The following is a 19738-nucleotide window of genomic DNA, read 5'->3' as shown; positions in this document are numbered from 1 at the left end:
AAATCCAAATCAAAACCTCAATGAGATACCACCTCACACCCGTCAGAATGGCTAAAATTAACAAGTCAGGGAACGACAGATGTTGGCGGGGATGTGGAGAAAGGGGAACCCTCCTACACTGTTGGTGGGAATGCAAGCTGGTGCAACCCCTCTGGAAAACAGTATGGAGGTTCCTCAAACAGTTGAAATTAGAGCTACCGTTCGATCCAGCAATTGCACTACTGGGTATTTACCACAAAGATACAAATGTAGGGACCCGAAGGGGTACGTGTACCCCAATGTTTATAGCAGCAATGTCCACAGTGGCCAAACTGTGGAAAGAGCCAAGATGCCCATCGACAGATGAATGGATAAAGAAGATGTGGTATATATACACAATGGAGTATTATGCAGCCATCAAAAGGAATGAGATCTTGCCATTTGCAACGACGTGGATGGAACTGCAGGGTGTTATGCTGAGTGAAATAAGTCAATCAGAGAAAGACATGTATCACATGACCTCACTGATATGAGGAATTCTTAATCTCAGGAAACAAACTGAGTGTTACTGGAGTGGTTGGGGGTGGGAGGGATGGGATGGCTGGGTGATAGACATTGGGGAGGGTATGTGCTACGGTGAGCGCTGTGAATTGTGTAAGACTGTTGAATCACAGATCTGTACTTCTGAAACAAATAACGCAACATATTTTAAGAAAAAAGGAAAAGAAGAAGATAACAGGAGAGGAAGAAAAGGGGAGTATGTCAGAGGGGGAGACGAAACATGAGAGATGATGGACTCTGAAAAACAAACTGAGGGTTTAGAGGGTAGGGGGGTGGGGGGATGGGTTAGCCTGGTGATGGGTATTGAGGAGGGCACATTCTGCATGGAGCACTGGGTGTTATGAACAAACAATGAATCATGGAACACTGCATCAAAAACTAATGATGTAATATATGGTGATTAACATAACAATAAAAAAATTAAAAAAAAAATATGGGACTGCAGTGGAAGCTCTGTGCACAGAGGGATCCCAGCAGGGTTTCCCACAGGAAGAAAAACAGAAGCTGAGCAACAATTTCTGGGGCCCAAGTTCACCTCTTCTCTCAGTCTATCTCCAGGTCCCTAATGTCACCACTCCCTAAAGGCAGCCCTTGATACCCACATCCATGGCCCACTGTCTGCATTTCGTAAAGGGCCCTTTCTGCAGCAAGGATTCTCTTTTCTGCTATGACACTGCTATTGTCCTCTCCATTCAGGCCCTCTGCCCTTGCCTCTGGTCTACAATTCACTTTCCCCCATCACGGCCATATGGTAACTGACCCCACTCCCAGCCATCCAGTGTTCTTGACCCACTCAGTTATGGTCTAAGCAAGAGAAGATGGTAGACTGCACCAGGGAGGCAGCAGTAGGGTTTGAGAGAAGTGGCTGGACTTACTAGATATTTAAGGTAAAATCTACATTATTGGAGGACAGATTAGATATGGAGTATGAAAAAAAGAAAAATTTTAAGGATGACTCCTGGGTTTCTAGTATATATAGCAAGAGGAAAGTGACCAGCCTTGCTGGGGAGGCAAATCCCAAGCTGAGCTTTGGACGTGTTGAACTTGAGGTGACAATGGGGGGGTTCTAGTGATTATTTGGAGAAAGCTGTTGGATCTCTAAGGGTAGATTTCCTGGGAGGACTCTGGGTAGAAATATAAACTTAATAGTCTTAAACATATAAAACATGGGAATGTCAACTTATGAGCCATCTTTAATATTAAATGGCAACAGAGCATTACTCAAAATGAGATAAAGGAGTACAGTGTTCAAAAAATGAAAATAAACAAAAGGCCAGGCAAATAGAGTTCTATTCTATCTAGCACTGCTACATGAATCTAGTGCATGCAGGTAGGTACTCAAGAGAGGTTTGTTAAATAAATACAGAGGTGGGGCGCCTGGGTGGCTCAGTTGGTTAAGCATCTGCCTTCAGCTCAGGTCACGATCTCAGAGCCCTGGGATAGAGCCCCAGGTCAGGTTCCCTACTCAGTGGGGAGTGTGCTTCTCCCTCTGCTCCTCCCCCCACAACTAATGCTCTCTCTCTCTCTCAAATTAATAAATAAAATATGTTTTAAAAATTGAAAAAAAAAACATGGAGGGAAGGCAGCTGTGGAGAACAAGAGCAGTCAATTCTGCAGGTAGCTACTGTCTGATGTCCCCACAATGGGGCCCAACCCGCAATGGTGGCACCCGGACCAGTTCAGCACTCCCTGTGCTCCCCAGTCACCACCATGTGAGTTCTCACAATGTGCAGATGACACAATTCAGTCCCCACTCTGTAGGCTCGCACTGCCTGCTCCATAGCATAGCGTGCTTACACACAACCGTGCTAAAGGTAGAGTGTAAAAGTAGAGGTGGACACAATTTGGGTGGTGGGGGCAAGTAAGAGAAGACGACATGTGACTTTGTCGTTTCCATGGTGGGAAGGAGGTCTACAGGGAAGAGGGTGGAGAACAGCATTGCAGGGGCTGGGAACCACAGAAGGAAAAGGCATGGCAGTGAAAGACCGAGAGCCGACTGTTCGCCATGGGAGTGGTCAGCACGGAGGCCGGGCACATCAGGCGGGAAGGCACCCTGGGGCTGGATCATACCGGGCCTTGAATGTCTCACCAACGAGTAGAAGATCCCATCACAGACAACGAGATGTCACTGACGTTTGCCACAGAAGGGAGAGGCATGGAGAAGACTACGAGCGATGGCAGAAAAATCTCCCTTGCATTTGGCGGCCAGGTAGAGGGTAGCCGATGGGCATGAGCAAGGGGAACACCACAGAGGAGTCAAACTGGATCATTTCAACAGACTTGTGTCCACATTCCAGTCTTTCAGCAACACCAGCATGTTTGCAGAGAAACAGCAGTTTAACGGTCCCACGATCACAAGAGCAGTGGAAAAAGGTCCCCCATCACTTCACAAATGATAGTCAGGGCCCAGACGGGGGGGGGGGGCGGTGAGGGGACCTGGATTTAAATATTGAAGTGGGCTTCCCGACCCCCCAAACTCAGTTAGGTTCTCTTCGCCCACGTTCACCCTGCAGCACCCTGTACCTCACAGCAGCTGCGTGCTCACAGATGTAATGGGATGATGATTTCCTTGCCATTTGTGTAGCGACGGTCTTCCTTCAGAAACCGCGAGCTCCCCGAGCGCTAACACCCTTCCCTCTCTAGATCCCTGCCGAAATCTCAGTACCCAGCTGTGTTCCAGGCTAATAAGTACAGAAATAAACCATAAATTAAGTATTTCATAAGCCTGCCAGGAGTCAGTTCAGTCAGGAGCCATGGCCTGAGCAGCCTCCCACGCGCCAGGACACGGACCTGAGGAAGTCATGGTCCACAGGAAGCCTTCTGTAAACAAGAATGTGAGGGGAGCACTTCTCTTCTTCTGTTAATGATACAGCGACCATTTAGTGCTGACCTTCCCTGGGCCATATACACACACACACACACACAAGGCACTACCTATTTACATCTACTCACATGTATCTTCTTCTCTCATTTAAGTCATACGATGACCCAGCAGAGCAGTTTTTATCATTTCTACTCTGCATATGAGGAAACCAATATTAGGCAGGTGAAGAAGCTTGCCCAAGGTCATACAGGTGGAAAGTGGTGTGGCTGGGATTTGCATCCAAAGTCCATCCCACACGAGTGAGTCTGGAGCATGTACTTGTCTTTGCTTCCACATCTCTCCCACACAACCCTCAGGTTACACCAGGACTGATTTTGAATCACAAGGCATGTTAGGGGCAGGGACTGAACTCCTGCTTCTAACACCCACCTTCCCACGGTCCCCGCCTCCCTAGCACACATTCTTACATGATATCACTCTCCTCCCTGAAAAAGCAAAGCAAAGCACTTATCATTTAAACACTGGCAACCCTCAACTCTGCTGCTTGACAGTCATTCCTGTTAAAAGTAGATCAGGTATTGAATGCAGAAGAATCCCCAGGGTGGAGCATGTTTATATATTTTCTTTTTACTTTATTTTTTTAAGATTTTATTTTTTTTAATTTTAATTTTTTCATTTTGAAAAGATTTTTTAATTTATTTATTTGAGAGAGAGCAAGCAGTCAGAGGGAGAAGGGGATGGAGAAGCAGACTCCCCGCTGAGCAGAGAACCTGAAGTGGGGCTCGATCCCAGGATCCCGAGATCACGACTGCAGCTGAAGGCAGATGCTTAACTGACTGAGCCATCCAGATGTCCCAAGATTATTTGAAAGAAAGTGAGAGAGAAAGAGCATGAGCAGGGTGAGGGGCAGAGGGAGAAACAGACTCTTTGATGAGCAGGGAGCCCTAAGCGGGGCTTGATCCCAGGACTCCAGGATCATGACCTGAGCCGAAGGCAGACGTTCAACCAACTGAGCCACCCAGGTGCCCCTGGAGCATGTTTATAAAGGGAAGAGGTGACCTTAGGTTTGGAAAGTACTTCTAGCTCCCTGTTCTAGGAGGATGTGTCTTTGATACACATGCAATTTCTTTTCCCAGCCCTTTCCCCTAATTCTGTCTCCAAGGACTCCATCTCTTTCAGATTGACACGGTATATGAAGATCAAAGTCGGTAGTCAAGGCCAAAAGCAATACATGGCAGGTATTCAGGGGAAGATTTAGAAAGATGTTAGCAGTAAAATATACAGTGGTGTGGAAGAAATGAAAAAGACACAGTGATCTATCAGTACACTAGAACATTAAAAAAAAAAGAATTAGAAAATATTTTGTATTAAGGAGTTTTCTTTTAAAATCCTTGAATATCTCTCTAAATCACTTGTAATAAAAGGATTTCTATTGTTCTGGAATTTTTAAACTTCTGATCCTTTTTATCTACAATCTACAAAACATAATCTTTTACAGATTGATATCATCAAAGCATCTTGCAAGAGTACCTATCGATGGCGCCTTGAAGAATTACCTAAAACCCCTGTTGAAACTGAAATAAGAAACAACATTCTCTGAAAAAAACACCAGGAAAGAGAGGAAAAGTGAAGAGAAATTTGTAACTCAGGATTGCATAAGTACTTAATAGTGCTCAGTTAGCTTGCAATTCTTATAGATGAGCAAATAAAAACAACCAGGTAGTTTGAAGGCCACTTCTATCTACCGGCTTTACAAGTTTGGGTTAAACACTAACTATCATGTTTACTAGGGGATCTTGGAATCATTTATTAAACCACACTGGACAAGCTAAACACTGACCAGCTCAATTGGGGATAAAAGATACCATTTATCAGAATGAAGAATAATAGAGAATAAACCAGAGTCTAGGGAATCATTCTTGGCTCAGCTACTATGACTCTTGGCAAAGTATCAAACAGCTTGGTTTCAACTTGAGCTTCTGCATCTCTCCAAGCCAGAATGCTACCATTTGATGTATATACCTCTTGCAATTTTACCAGGATTTTAAATATAAAATGAGTTCATCTTGGCTGTATGCTTTCACATAATCTAAGTATCAGCAGACTCAGTTGGTTAAATGAAATAGGCATGTGTAGGCACCTAACACCCAACACAGAAAGCACTCAATAAACCCACATCCCCTTCCTTCCTTACAGCATGATGCAAAGTAAATTCAGGTTATAGTTTGGGATGAATTGACTTTCCCAGTAGACACTGAACACACTTCTAGTCCTCAAAAACTGTCCTGGAATTCCATGTTATTGGTCATAATAGAAAATGAGAAAATTTATGTGTTGTACGTGTATATATGTGTATAAACGTGTGTTTGTGTGTGTGTGTGTGTGTGTGTGTGTTTGCCTAAAATCTCAATCCATTGTCTGTAGCAAGTTAATTCATCCTGTTGAGGGTGGGCTGGAGCGCCATCCCTAGACAGGAAAGATGGCACACTGCAGGGTCGGCCCTAGGGTGCCTGTAAGGCAAACGATCTCCTCCATCAGTAGACTTCCCCGACTAGCTCTTGGCAAGTGTTTCCTTAGGCCTCCCTTGCTTTCCTTTCAGATTGTGTGATCACAGAACGTGTCCTTGACAGTGGTCACCCCAAGATGGCTTATCTCGTAGTCTATAGAATCATATGTTCTTCCTCAAAAATAAAAACATATTAGAGAAAGATCGGGAAGGAGAGAACAAAAGGGAAGGGTGACGTGGTGTAGGGTTAAGACATGGGAGGAGAGGCCCTGTACCTGCAGAGCCAGTCGAACGACACTGGATGTGTAGGTCAGCATGCCATGCAGAATATCGAGCAGAGAGAAGAGCAGCGCAGCTGCCATCTTGTTGTTGTTCTTATTGTCCACGTCCAAGCACAGTGTGGCGGTGTCAGTGAAGAGGTCACAGACATGGCGGACCAGACCTGAGCGTAAAAAGGAGAAGGGTAGAACATGCCTTGTAAATTACAAAATAATGTGCCATATAAACCCAGTGGAGCAGGCATGTGTATTCTATGTTGCATAAACTTGAAGCAGGCTTTCAATTGTACTCGTACAGGATACCCTCAGGCAGTTTTTAAAAATGCAGGTTTCCAGGCCTCACTCTCAGAGTCTGCTCAGGAGCCTGGGACGTGTTACATAAGCTCCCCAGGTGACTTGATGCAAGGGTTCCCCAAATTACACTTTGAGAAACACAATCCTACATGAACAGGCTTCACAAAGACAGAGGGCTCCCTGACACTGGAAGAAAACATGTTACATATGAACATACTGTCTCCAGGTTCTCTGAGGTTCAGTTCTTCACAGTATGGATCAGGCTCTACATGTGGACCCAGGGGACCCAAGGATCTACAAGTAATCAGGTCATTCCAAGAGGATAAAGCAATGAAGCATTTTTTTCCCACATGTATTAAAAAAAAAAATTTGAAATGTAAGATCAATTATGATTTTAAGAAATCCAAAATTTAGAAATTTCTAACTTCTATCATTTTGTCTCTGCAAACCTCGTATTAAATTAACAGTGAAGTTGGTCTTCAACTTTTAGTTTGATGTAGTCTGTCACAAATAACACATTTGCAAAAGTAGGGGCATTATTATTTATATTTAAGTTGGCATTTTTATTGATACTATTATGTAGCATCATTCTTTGAATTCACATAAATGATTCAGATGTAAATATGGTGAAAATACAACACACAGTGTTAGAAACCTAAAGTGGTGAAGGACCTTTGGCATCAGTAGATCACCTGAATGCTCTAGAAAAACTGAATCTTCAGAAATAAGTATTTTACACAGGAGATGGTAGGAGGAAGCATGGTAAGGAGCTGTATACTAAACTGGACTTTATTGGTCTTGCAATCCATTTGGCCCTAGTTTTCAGATGATCAATTGGATGGAAACTCTGCCAAGCACAGCCATCCAAGCTTTGGTATCTCTCCCAAACAATGCCATTGTCACTTCCAGTAAAGCAACCAAGTTCTCCTAGACAAGTGCAGAATAATTCTTGGACTTCAAAAGTAATTAATTTTGTCACTAAAGGCAGGGAGAAACCAAAATTATAGAGGTCTCAAAGTTGTACTCCTTGTGGCAAAGAGTGGTACAAGTCACAAAGCTGAAGATAAATATACTTGAAGAGAAGGTAGAATTAACTGTTGGCAAAATGGATCTATGACAAGGTTGGATCGCACATATCATGAACAACACACAGTATAGAAAAGCAATTATTATGACATGTACATGACACCAGAAGGCATTCTCCTCCGAGTGAGGCCGCTCATTCGCACGCCATGAATCAGCACTTTGGCATTCATGAGTTGCAGACAGGGCAGAAGGGCTTTAAAACACAGTGTTTGGTAAATACATGCTACAAGAGGTTTTCCTTTGGGGGTTTAGGATTACTTTGTGACACATCACGTAAAGGGTCAAAGGTGCAGTAGGGTGAGAACTATGTGAACAGCAGAGAAGGACGTGGCTCTTCACAGGGGGAGGCAGACCCACAGATACCCCTCTCTACATGCTGCTTGACTCAGACTAAACAGCTGGTGAGCAACAGCGAGCGATCTTCCCGATCTTCATTCAGTCTTCAAGGAAAGAGTGCAAACAATGAACGCAATTGGATCCCAGCTGGGACGGGAAGTCTTTCCAGCCTGCTAGGTGAGAAAGCGGGCAACAAATGCCACGTTCTGACTTTACACACTGTCGGGAAGGTGCTCATAGGAGATTAGAAATGAAGCATCACACAAAATATTTCTCCACAGCAGTGATAATGCCAGCAAGCTCATTAGTAGGATGTCAAGTGGTCTATTCTCAGTCATATATTCAATGCTCTTCATGGCTAGAACTTACACTTCAGGGTCAAAATACACGTTTTTCTCATTTAAACTTCTTATTATGAAAACAAAGAAAGCCACAAGACAGTTCTGTAAAAAGAACTCCCATCACTTTCTTCAATAGTTATCAACACTTTTGACCATCTTTGGTTAATCTATCCCCATGTTATTTTTTAGGATTTTAAAGTAAACACCAGACATCATCTTATTTCTCCTGTAAATACTTCTGTAGAGTCTAACAGATAAAGGTTCTTTTTTTTTAAACATTACCACTTAATAAAATGAAATTTATTTAATATAGGCAATACGCAGCCTATGTTTAAAACTCAACTGTCTCAAACTGTCTTTTTAAGGATTAATTTGTTGAAATCGGGATACAAACCAGGTCCACACATTCCATTTGGTTGCAGACCTTACATCTCCTTTAATGTCTAACAGTCTTTCCCCCACCTGCAATTTTCATGCCATTTATTTTTGGAGAAGTTAGGACGTTGTTTTCCTATAGGTTTTTTTTTTAAAAGATTTTATTTATTTCTTTGACAGAGACACAGTGAGAGAGGGAACACAAGCAGGGGGAGTGGGAGAGGGAGAAGCAGGCTTCCCGCGGAGCAGGGAGCCCGATGTGGGGCTCGATCCCAGGACCCTGGGATCATGACCCGAGCCGAAGGCAGACACTTAATGACTGAGCCACCCAGGCATCCCTCCTGTAGATTTTCTTGTGGTGATGTTCCTGTATCCCTGTACTTCCTGCAAAATGGTAATTGTAGCGACTAGAGACTCTACTTAATTCAGGTTCAATTATTTTGGCAATAATACTTGGGGCTGGGTCTCTACATGTCCTGTTGCATCATATCTGGAAGGATACACTGTCTAGCCATTCTACACTTAACAATGTTAAAATTGATCAGGTTCAGAGATTATTAGCCTAACCCATTCATTATAAAGTTCAACATCAAATGTTTACCTACTAAGGACCACCATCTAGTCCCACATTTCATTAGATAAGGGCAATACAGTAAGTTTCAAATTCTATCATTCCTTCCATATTTTTTTCAGCTGGTTTTCTTCTATAAATAATCTTCTTGGGGTGCCTCAGTGGCTCAGTCAGTTAAGCATTTGCCTTTGGCTCAGGTCATGATCCCGGGGTCCTAGGATGAGCCCCACATAGGGCTCCCCTGATCAGTGGGGAGCCTGCTTCTCCCTCTGCCCTGCCCCTTGCTCCGGCTCTCTCTCTCACTCACTGTCTCTCAAAGGAAGGAAGGAAGGAGAAGGAAGAGAGAAAGAGGTGGGGGAGAGAGAGAGAGAGAGAGAAAGAGAGAGAAAGAAAGAAAGAAAGAAAGGAAGGAAGGAAGGAAGGAAGGAAGGAAGGAAGGAAGGAAGGAAGGAAGGAAGAAAGGAAGAAAGAAAGAGAGAGAGAGAAAGAATCTTCTTTTATCAACTATTTGGTTATAAAATATGGTTTGTAAAGGAAAGGCAGGATATGTTTGATAAATATTTCTTTGTTGTCATTTACCAGTTTTCAGAACAATGATTTTGGAGTTTTAGCAATTACCAAATATGACTAATGGGGGAGAGGGTGGGGAAGCTAGAAACTACCAAAAGTTACTAATGAATTCATTTTGTGGCGTCATTCTGAATACAGTGGATTTTTAAAGAATACATTTTATGGATTTCAGTGGGTTCAATCTTTTTTTTTTTTAATATTCAACTTGTTTCCATCTTTGGCTACTGACAGCCCCTTGAAAGTGTCCTGGCCACTGCTATACAATACGTCCCAAGTTCATCTTAAGAATTCCTGCCTCAAAATGAATTTAAATAAAAAATTCATTTAAATAAAATGAATTTAAATAAAAAATTCCTGTCTCAGATTGGGCATTAGCTACTTCCCCAAGAAGCCCTGGTGTCTTTTAAGAAGAAACTGTTTGGAAACCATGATCTAAGCACTAAGGATGCTCATTGCTACTGGGTCACTGATTCAGTGGACAGAGATAACAAATATGCATCGACAGAGAAAAATAATGACTTCATGCCAATAATTCCAGTTTCAGAGTCCAGAAATGGACCCACACATATATAGTCACATAAATTGCAACAAATGAATTCTTTACAAAAAAAACTCTTTTCAACAAAAGGAGGTGGAAAAACTGAGTATCCATATGGAGAGAAGGATCCTTGACCACGACATCATATGATATGCAAAATTAGTTTCACATGAATCACAGATCTTCACATAAAAACTAAAACTGTAAAGGTTCTAGAATAAGATATAAAAGAAGATCTTTGTAACTAGGAGGCAGGCAAGATTTTTAAGGTCTCAAAAAGTATGGATCATTTAAAAATCAGTAAACTAAACTTCATCACAAAATTAAGTATTTACAGGGGCGCCTGGGTGGCTCAGTTGGTTAAGCGACTGCCTTCAGCTCAGGTCATGATCCTGGAGTCCCGGGATCAAGTCCCGCATCGGGCTCCCTGCTCAGCAGGGAGTCTGCTTCTCCCTCTGCCCCTCCCCCATCTCATGCACACGCTCTCTCTCTCAATAAATAAAATCTTTAAAAAAAAATTAAGTATTTACAACATAGATATCTAATAAAGAATTTACATGCAGAATACACAAACAGTTCCTACAACTCAATAATAAAAAGACAATTTTAAAGATGGGTAAAAAACTTAAACAGTCTGTTCACAAAAGATATATGTCAATAAGCACATGAAAAATGTTCAACATCACTAGTCATGAGCAAAATGCAAATTAAAATCACAGTGAGATACGACCACACACAAACAGGAATAATTATAATGAAAAAAGCTGAGAACACCAAATGTTGGTAAGGATGTGGAGAGACCAGTACTCATATACACTGCTGATGGGAAATAGTTGCCGTTTTTATAAATTTAAATATACAGTTAGTATATTACCTAGCAATTCCACTCCTAAGTATTTACCCAAGTAAAATGAAAACCTACATCCACAGAAAGACTCATTAGACCTTTATTCAAAATAGCCCCAAGCTAGAGATAGCCCAGCTGTCCATCAAGAGGAGAATGGGCGAACACATTAAGATATATTCATACAATGGAATACTAGTCAGCAATAAAAAGAATTGAGCCACTGAATCCCACAAGGACACGGATGAATCTCAAAAAGGGTGCTGAGAGATAGATACCAGAAACAGGTGTATAAATTCAGTGGTATGATTACATCTATAAGATTCTGGAAAAAATATCTATGTTGATTAAGATCAGAACAGTAGTTGCCTCTAGGGAAGGGACAGGATGGAACCTTCTAGAGTGATGGAAATTTTCCATACTTTGACAGTGCAGCCTGTGCTGGGATGATAGCAGCATGTACTGAGCACTGCTCTGTGTCTGGCAATGGGCCTTTACTTGGCTTTTTACACTGAATACCTCACCTGAATTCTGTAAGAGCTCTGCGAGGCAGATGCTGATATCTCCATTTTATATAAGCAAAAACAAAGACTCAAATAACAAGTACTCAAGTACCAAGTTCAAGGTTACAGAGTTAAGTACAAGTCACAGAAGTGATCTGAACCCATGTATAACTCCAAAGTCAATATTGTGAAGCCTCTTGGACCAACCAGTGGGGAACTGAGACCCGAAGACCAATGAGTAGGCCACTGAGGTGGTGCCATAACCAAGTGGTGGTGGGAAGCAAGGAGGAAGGCAGACACATCACTAAAGCAGTGTGACTTGTAACTTGGTGGCAACAGTGGAATGGGGCCAAAAAGGGTCAATAAGGAATAGGAGAACTGTATCAGCACTGGAATAACTGGGGAATGAGTTTTCTAGGCACTGTAAGATACCTTTTAAGACATGAGTTTGAGATAACAACCAAAAGCCAATGACCAAAGGCAGTTGGAGATTAAAACCTAGAAAGTGGGTGGCAGTCAAGACCGGAGAAAACAGAAATTGAAGATGACCAGAGAGAGCGGAAGGGTTCCCAAAGGACAGTCAACACAAACAAGCAAGACAAGCAGCACTGAGCAAATCCAAGACAGGGGCAGGCTTTACAGAGGAAAGGAAGGAAAAGGTGTTACTAGAGAAATAATCATGATAACATAATCATGTCGTAGATAAAAAGAAATGACTAGAATTTAAAAAAAGAAAAAGGTGTCAGGGAAGGGTGTTTCATCGCCACAGTTCATAAGCCTGAGGAAAGTTCACTGACTGGGTCATTTCCAGACAACTGATGCCAGTCGTTGGTAATCCTGTGGCCTGAAGTCAAACTTCAAGTTACTGGATCTTTCTTGGTACACTTTCCCCAAAAACCCTGTATGTTTTGACATGTTTGCTTCCACACTGTGTCCAGAATTTCCCCATAGAGGGAGTTAGGAAATACTGTTTCTTGGAAGGAAGGGCTTGAACCTGCATTTGCATAAGGCTGACCACATCCACTATGGAGCAAAATGAGGGACTGCTCTTTGTCCCCTCATCTTACCCCAGGGGCCTCAAGGATTAGATTGCTAACATTGGCAAAGCTCTGTGAATGAGCTAAAACAGGATGCGTTTTACTAAAGTGGAGGAATAACTCTAAGAAGGAGGCAAAGGGAAGGAAAGGACATTAACATTCTCCTGCTTGTGTTCTTTTATTCTTCTCCAAAGATAAGTGCTAATCAAGAGAAAGATACTCTTACCTCCAAAGAGAAAGAGTCAAGTTCAGGGACATTGCCAGGGCTGTGTTCTCCAGAGGGAAAATTCTCCAAGGGATTCAACTCTCAGTGGGCATGCGTGTATGGCTCTTTCCACTCTCTTCTTCTACTAAGAAGGCTGGTATACAGCATAGCCAGAGGCCTGCACCCCTGACAAAGGTGTGGCCATTCCTTTCATGTTTTGGGGTTTTTTTTTCCCCTCTCTCTCCCCCCACCTCTCATCCAGACGCAGTCTGAGATTTAGTAGCTACCTGTGGCTTAGGTCAGCTCTGTTCCAGCCCCTGGGCAAATGCACAGCCCCTGGCTGTGTCTCCCGCCTCTCTCCATTGGTACAAGCTGGTACGCACCCGTGTGAAGGGAAAAGGGAGGCTCCCCCGCCCGAGTGTTAAGATGCAAGACTGATGTTTCAACACTGAGGCAAATACACAGGGAAAGTCACAACCAACTTTGTTCCCAGTGTGGCAGGTGGACCTAATATAGGAAGTAAGGCTAAAAACAACCTTCTACGCAGACCCGCATAATAAAGAAGGTTTCTGTGCCTTGATTGTCCATCAGCTCCCTCAGAGACGCTGTACAAAGGTATCTGAAATGGGGCTCTAGCATTTCCCAGTCCTCTGGTCAAACATCATCATAGGAACTTCTTAATACTCCAACCTAACACCTCAAAGAGAAATCAAAATTCATCAAGCTACAGAACCCAAGAATTACTTTGCATTAATTACAACCAACTCATCAAAAAAAAAAAAATCCAAGAATTATTTTGTGTTAATTATAAGCAAATCTCTAAAGGAATCATCCCCATGAGTTATTTTCAAGTGTTTAATGTTCTGGGAATATTCATGCACATGAGCTATTTCCAGCTCCGGTCACTGTGTCCTGATTATATTATTATTTTTTTCAAAATCTGTTGGACTAGAGAGATTATATGAGAGTACACTTTGAATCGCCAAGCTTTTGAAAGCAATTTATATTTCTATCATTAATGATTTGAATACAACATTTTAAATCCAAACGTAAACTCCCCAAATTGAGGCTTTCTTGTGGATAATTTTATATCTGCATCATACAAACATGCAGCCATTTCCCCTAGGGCTCATGAAAGTCACCCTGAACAGACAATCTGGAAGAGGAGTATAAAGGCATCTGTGAGATGTGATGTGGGAAAATCGTTTTTTCCCAAACTGATCAGTGCTGTACCACCAAATGCAGAATCACAACAAATCAGCAGAGTTAAGAGTCTGCTTTGAAACATAAAACCATGGAGGGTGAAAGTGGCAATGCCCATCCTGGACACACTGGCAGGGGAAATGGAGGCATCTGTAAACTCAGGGTCCTGAGCCGAGCATCCAAGCACACAAAACCTGCTCTGGCTAAAGGTTAATGAGCAGCCACACACACAGAGATATGACCCCAAACGAAAATATGTCCCATTTCTCAGTCTAAAAATTTAGGAACCCCCTTAGTGTGGGTTTTTGCCTCTGTTATTCCAGCCCCTTCCTGGGAGACCCTGGGTGTCTACACTGGGCTCTAGGCTTCATTCTCTCCGTGCAGTTGTGGCCCCAAATCTGCATGCCCTCTGCCTTGGAGCTTTGGCTTCCACGCTACATCTTAAGCCTTCCCTCTCACACCCTGCCCAAACACCAAGGCCCATGGGAGCCTGGCTTTCCCCAGTTAGGAGAAGGACACTGAACAAGTTTCACTTGATGCGTAGGACCCACCAATTCCCAACGGTGTATTCTGCTGAAATGAAATAAGCCATCAAACCTGAAAGCTGGAAGTACATCATGGTCAGAGGCTGGGCACTTCTCAAATATGACAGAGGCTAATGTTTTAATTAATAATCCTGAAGGGACTCTCTATATGAGAGTATCTTAAAAACAACCTTGCCCCAGCTCCCCTGAACCCACGGTGGTCCCTGGACCCCCATGATTAGTACAGAATCAGTCTAGCACTTAACTCCAAGGACAGAGGAGAGCACTGTATTGAATTATTCCAAGTATACAATTTATTCTGGTCACCTGCCCCAGGAGACTGCAATGCCCATTCCTGTTTGAAGCAGAGACCCTGCATTTTAGCAACATGGAAACCTACTCCTCTGCCCCCTCTCTCCATGCATACTTGAAAGGTAAAAAATTTGGGATAGAACAAGCTCAATTACAAAATCGCCGAAAAGAGAAGTTTAACACTTGAGGGACTTATGCACTGAAACCTACACTCTTTTTGATTACTCAGATAGCTAAAGTAGCTTAGAATTGGTTCACACAAATATATCTGGAGCCATTTTTGAAAGGGAGGACACAAAAAGTAGAAGTGGGTGCTAATTTCATATCCCAAACTTAAGATATAATGTTGTTTATGACTAATTCAAAAAAGTAAATTTTATTAACTCAAAGGTGCATCAAGTTTCTAATTCCAATTCCAATTCCAATGACTGATTATATATGTACAATGCCCAGGAAAGTGCTGGAAGAGAGTGGGGTTGGAGGAACAGGGAAGGAAACCTTCTCTGTTTGTGTGTGACCCCTCTTAGCAGCAACACCCCCCCCGGGGTCTGCCCCCAAAGCGTGAAAGCTTTGTCCAATTGAATTCTGACTTGAATGCAGCACTTGCTGAAGCATAAAGGGGCTTTTATGAACTGGGCCCTGAGCTAGAGCACATCCTCTTGAGTTCCACATACCACATCTTCCCTCCTTCCCCGTGATCTATGAGCTGGTAGGGCAACATTCAGGAGAGAACATGCATCCTTCATTCAATCCCTGGTTCATATGCGATATGCTGAGCATTTATAATGTAAATTTTATAGGGCTCAACAAGGAAGGAACTAGAAAAAAGCTCAAGAAATGGTCCCTTCCCTTCAGGGGCCATAATAAGATATCGACGTGTGAAACAGATCATGGAATAAAACGCTATCTTGGTGCTATCAGGCAGAGGGAGTGATGGTCCAAGTCATGCTTGGCATTTTTTCTTATACTCTGTAAAAATTCAATTAATACATGTATGACACAGACAATACAAAGGTCCGTGACATCCCATTTCCTCGAAACTCACCATGCATAAGGGTTTACTGTAGAGGGCATAGGAGACACATGCAAATACACGCATGCATAGATGCATGGAATATAGCCCAGAGCTTGCTATTTTTCACTGAAGGATGTATCAGAGACTTCTATATCTTGCCCCATTCCATAGATAAAACGCTAACTTGTTCTTTTAAGTAACTGCACAGTGTCCCTTGTTAAGATGAAATTCCATGATACAGCTAGCAATCCCAAGAAGGACGGGTGAAGTTCAGGCACCACCCGGCCACTGTACAGCGTTCACTCTACACAAAGTGACCGTCTCCAGCCACAGCCAGCTGTTTCCTTCCCCTGGAGTTCCAGAAACGGGGCAGCAGAGGCGAGAGCTCCTCTCTAAGGAACACATTCCAACATTTGAAACAGGAAGTGGCAGTGGCAGTGGCGATGCCTCATCTCAAGGACCGAGGAGCAAGAACACTAGGCTGTAGGAAGGGTGGAAAGGAAAATGATGGGGGAGGGAGAGAAACTTGGGGGGCAGGGGCTCCGAGTATCATGTTTGGTTCTAGCTGTCTCTGGGGCCCAAGAATGACTCGTATCTTGAGTTCCATCAGACATGCTCTCACTGGTAAGACATTTTCTTTTTTTTATGTGGCTAATCTGAATTTCTGATATGTGTATGTAAGAGTCCTAACCAGCTCAAGGGACTGGGAGTTCTAGTTGTTTTTTTAAGTCTTCCTTTAGTGGGACAGAGTATCAGTCTCCCAGGTGTCAAATTTCAAGTTAGTTATCTTCAAAAGTGTCATGCTTTCTCGACCCCATGCATTATCCACCCTCCTCATCTTCCCTTTCAATCTATATTTATTTTTTGATTTTTTATTTTTTTCACAGTCAAAGCCTTCCTGCAGTCCAGGTCACCTTCTTCTCCCCAGAGGCAACTAGTTTCGCTTCTTTTACCTACTTATCATCCCCCCCCATTTCTCTAAATAATACACACTTGCATTTTTTGAGTTGTAGGCATTATCTGTTGACTTCCTCCTACGCAGGAAGGAAGATGCAGCTCTTTCCCCATGCCCTACCTCACACCCACACAGCTCCCACTCCTCATTCCCCCACTATAGGTATCTTTTACTTTCAATCAGACTGACAGTGATTACATCGTTATGACTATATAAACACTATTCCCAATTAAGTCACATGGAAAACTATGGTTATTTTTCCTTTCCTGGGCAACTTCATGTTTCCTCTAGAGTTAATAACTTTGAAGACTCGACTCTCATTTTAATGGTGCTTTGGGAGTGTGGTAGGATGAATAATGCCCCCTTCCCCAAAGATACCCATAACCTAATTCCTGGAAACTGTGTCACCTTACATGGAAAAGGGAACTTTGCAAATGTGATTTGGTTAAGGATCTTTTTTTTTTTCAAAGATTTTATTTATTTATTTGTCAGAGAGAGAGAGAGAGCAAGCACAAGCTGGGGTGGGAAGCAGCAGGCCGAGGGAGAAGCAGCCTCCCTGCTGAGCAGGGAGCCCACTGGGGGACTCAACCCCGGGACCCCAGGATCATGACCTGAGCCACAGGCAGACGCCTGACCGACTGAGCCACCCAGGCGTCCCATCGGTTAAGGATCTTGAGAGAGAATATCCTGGATGATCCAAATGGGTCCAGTGTAATCCCAAGTATTCCTATAGGAGAGAAGCAGGAGGTCAGAGTGAACAGGTGATGTGAAGACAGAAGTACGAGGATGCAGTGACACAAGGGCCGAGAAACAAGGAACACAGGCAGCAGCTAGAAGCTTTTCAGCTTGGGTTTTCAAGGCAAGGAAACAGAAGCCTCCTGAAGGAATGAAGCCGCCAACATCTTGACTTTAGACTCTTCATCTCCAGAATTGTAAGAGAATACATTTTTGTGTTGTTTTAAGCCACTAAACTTGTGGCTTTGTTACAACAGCAATAAGAAGCCAATACAAGGAGGCAGCAAAAGTAATTCCCTTTGTCAAGTCCATCATCTTGACCCGGAAGTCCTCAGCTACTTCCTGCTGACGAGATGCACTTCTGAGTCTGCGTCAGCTGACAGACCAAGAACTTAAAGAACCCGAGTTGGATAATACCAGAGACACTATTTTCCCTACGTTGTTCTGGGAAAAATTTATGAACTGGCTCATTTTTGGTCATCCAAGAATAGAGAGGGAAACTATATCATTCAAATTATAGCATGGGAAAATCCTTGGACTGGGAGCCACACATCCTGGTGTCAGCACTATCAGAACCTAACAGAGTGACTGTGGTCAACTCATTCCATTTTCCTGAGCCCTAATTTCCTTGTTAGAAAATAAAGAAGGAGCACTCTGTGATGTTGGAGGCTTCTCTTAGCTCTAATATTTTATAAGTCAGAATGTGGCAAATGAATATTAAATAGTACTCATTTACTCTAAACCTATTAAAACTCCATAGGGAAAATTATTCCCATACACTATCAATGAAGAGATAGGATAACAAACTGGTATTATTATTTATAAATCAGTACTCCAAAGCTAAAAATTAGATATGAGAATAAGCCATGCAGAGAAAGAATGATGATAGTAAACACCTCTAGGGCTCTCGCCATGGGCAAAGTACTATTCTAAGTGCGTTAACAGATATCTAACCAAAAATCCCCTTCACTCCATTTTACAGATGATGAAACTGAAGTTTGGAAAGGTTGAGTAACTTTGCCCCAGCCATCTGGCTCCAGTCTATGCTATTACTCACTCTGCAAGACTGCATTTTGTAACTGCAAATGGAAGAGGAGGAAAAGAAGGACTATCTGTGAAGTTTATCGTGTGAATACAAAACAAAATACAAGGGCGCCTGGGAGGCACAGTAGGTTGAACCTCCAACTCTTGGTTTCTGCTCAGGTTGTGATCTAAGGTCTAGAGATCAAGGTCCACAATAGGTCCTCCGAGGTCAGCAGGGAGTCTGCCTAAGACTCTCTCTCCTTCTCCCTCTGTCCCTCCCTCCTGCACGCAGAGGCACGCTCTCTCTCACTCTCTCTCAATAAATAAGTAATCTTTAAAAAAATACAAAAAACAACAGGTTTTAGAAAGATGAAATTAGGAACGGATAAGGCTAAGAAAGGGGAGGGGGAGGGGAACACATACCAAGTTGAATCTCTCACCGCTAGAGAAATATAAAGGGCTAAAAAATAAGTAAACAGAAAGAAGGGACAGAAAATTGACACACTGTGCCTTGAAAATAAATCTGCTTCATTAAAATCTTATTTTGCAAAAGTAATTTTGGCATTTGTACACAGTAGGCCTGTTATCCCACGACAATCTTCTACTTCGGTGACATCTTTCTGCATCAGTTAATTAACAGGTGCCACTCACAGAGCGAGCCTATTGAGCTGTTGCTGCAGGAGACACGGAGCTATATCAGATATTCAATACCAGTGCTGTCAAGTAAATGACAACAATCAGCAGGGAATGTATTTCATTTTCAGCTTTCTAGTGGAGAAAATAAATATGACTTAGGAAGAATTTGATATGCACCTTCTACACATCAAATTTCTGAGAAAAATTTGAAGGCACATTGGAAATCAATTCAAGCTATAAAGGAACTTGTAAATGTTCACTTAAATTTGAATGTAAAAAATGAAGCCTTCAGAAATAACCACAGAGGAAAATAAATGAAATGTGGTTTTTTAAAAAACCATTTAAAAGCATTTAAAAAACAAAACAAAACCAGAAGAGCATAATACTCATTCTTTACTTTCTTGCACTTGACTTCCTGATGGCTCTTGTCACATCTTATCTTTTGGAAAGGCGGCCTCCTTCTCTTGGCTTAGAGGACACCCCACTC

General features: G+C 42.6%; 1 protein-coding gene across 4 annotated transcripts in view; it reads right to left on the bottom strand.

Annotated features, from left to right (window-relative positions):
* ULK4 (unc-51 like kinase 4) overlaps window positions 1-19738 on the bottom strand; it is a 608666-nt gene that overhangs the window by 177601 nt on the left and 411327 nt on the right. For all 4 annotated transcript variants that reach the window (XM_025883716.2, XM_025883719.2, XM_073901588.1 and 1 more), the window contains one exon: window positions 6146-6312. In XM_025883716.2, the coding sequence (XP_025739501.1) occupies window positions 6146-6312 (167 nt within the window). The remainder of the gene's footprint in view (window positions 1-6145; window positions 6313-19738) is intronic.

Source organism: Callorhinus ursinus, unplaced genomic scaffold (genome assembly GCF_003265705.2).
Source record: "Callorhinus ursinus isolate GAN/ISIS: 27379988/994484 unplaced genomic scaffold, GSC_fseal_2.0 scaffold1, whole genome shotgun sequence".
In the NCBI taxonomy this organism is placed as follows: Eukaryota; Metazoa; Chordata; class Mammalia; order Carnivora; family Otariidae; genus Callorhinus; species Callorhinus ursinus.
The sequence above is the reverse complement of the archived record's forward strand: the minus strand, read 5'-3'. Positions and strand labels throughout refer to the sequence as shown.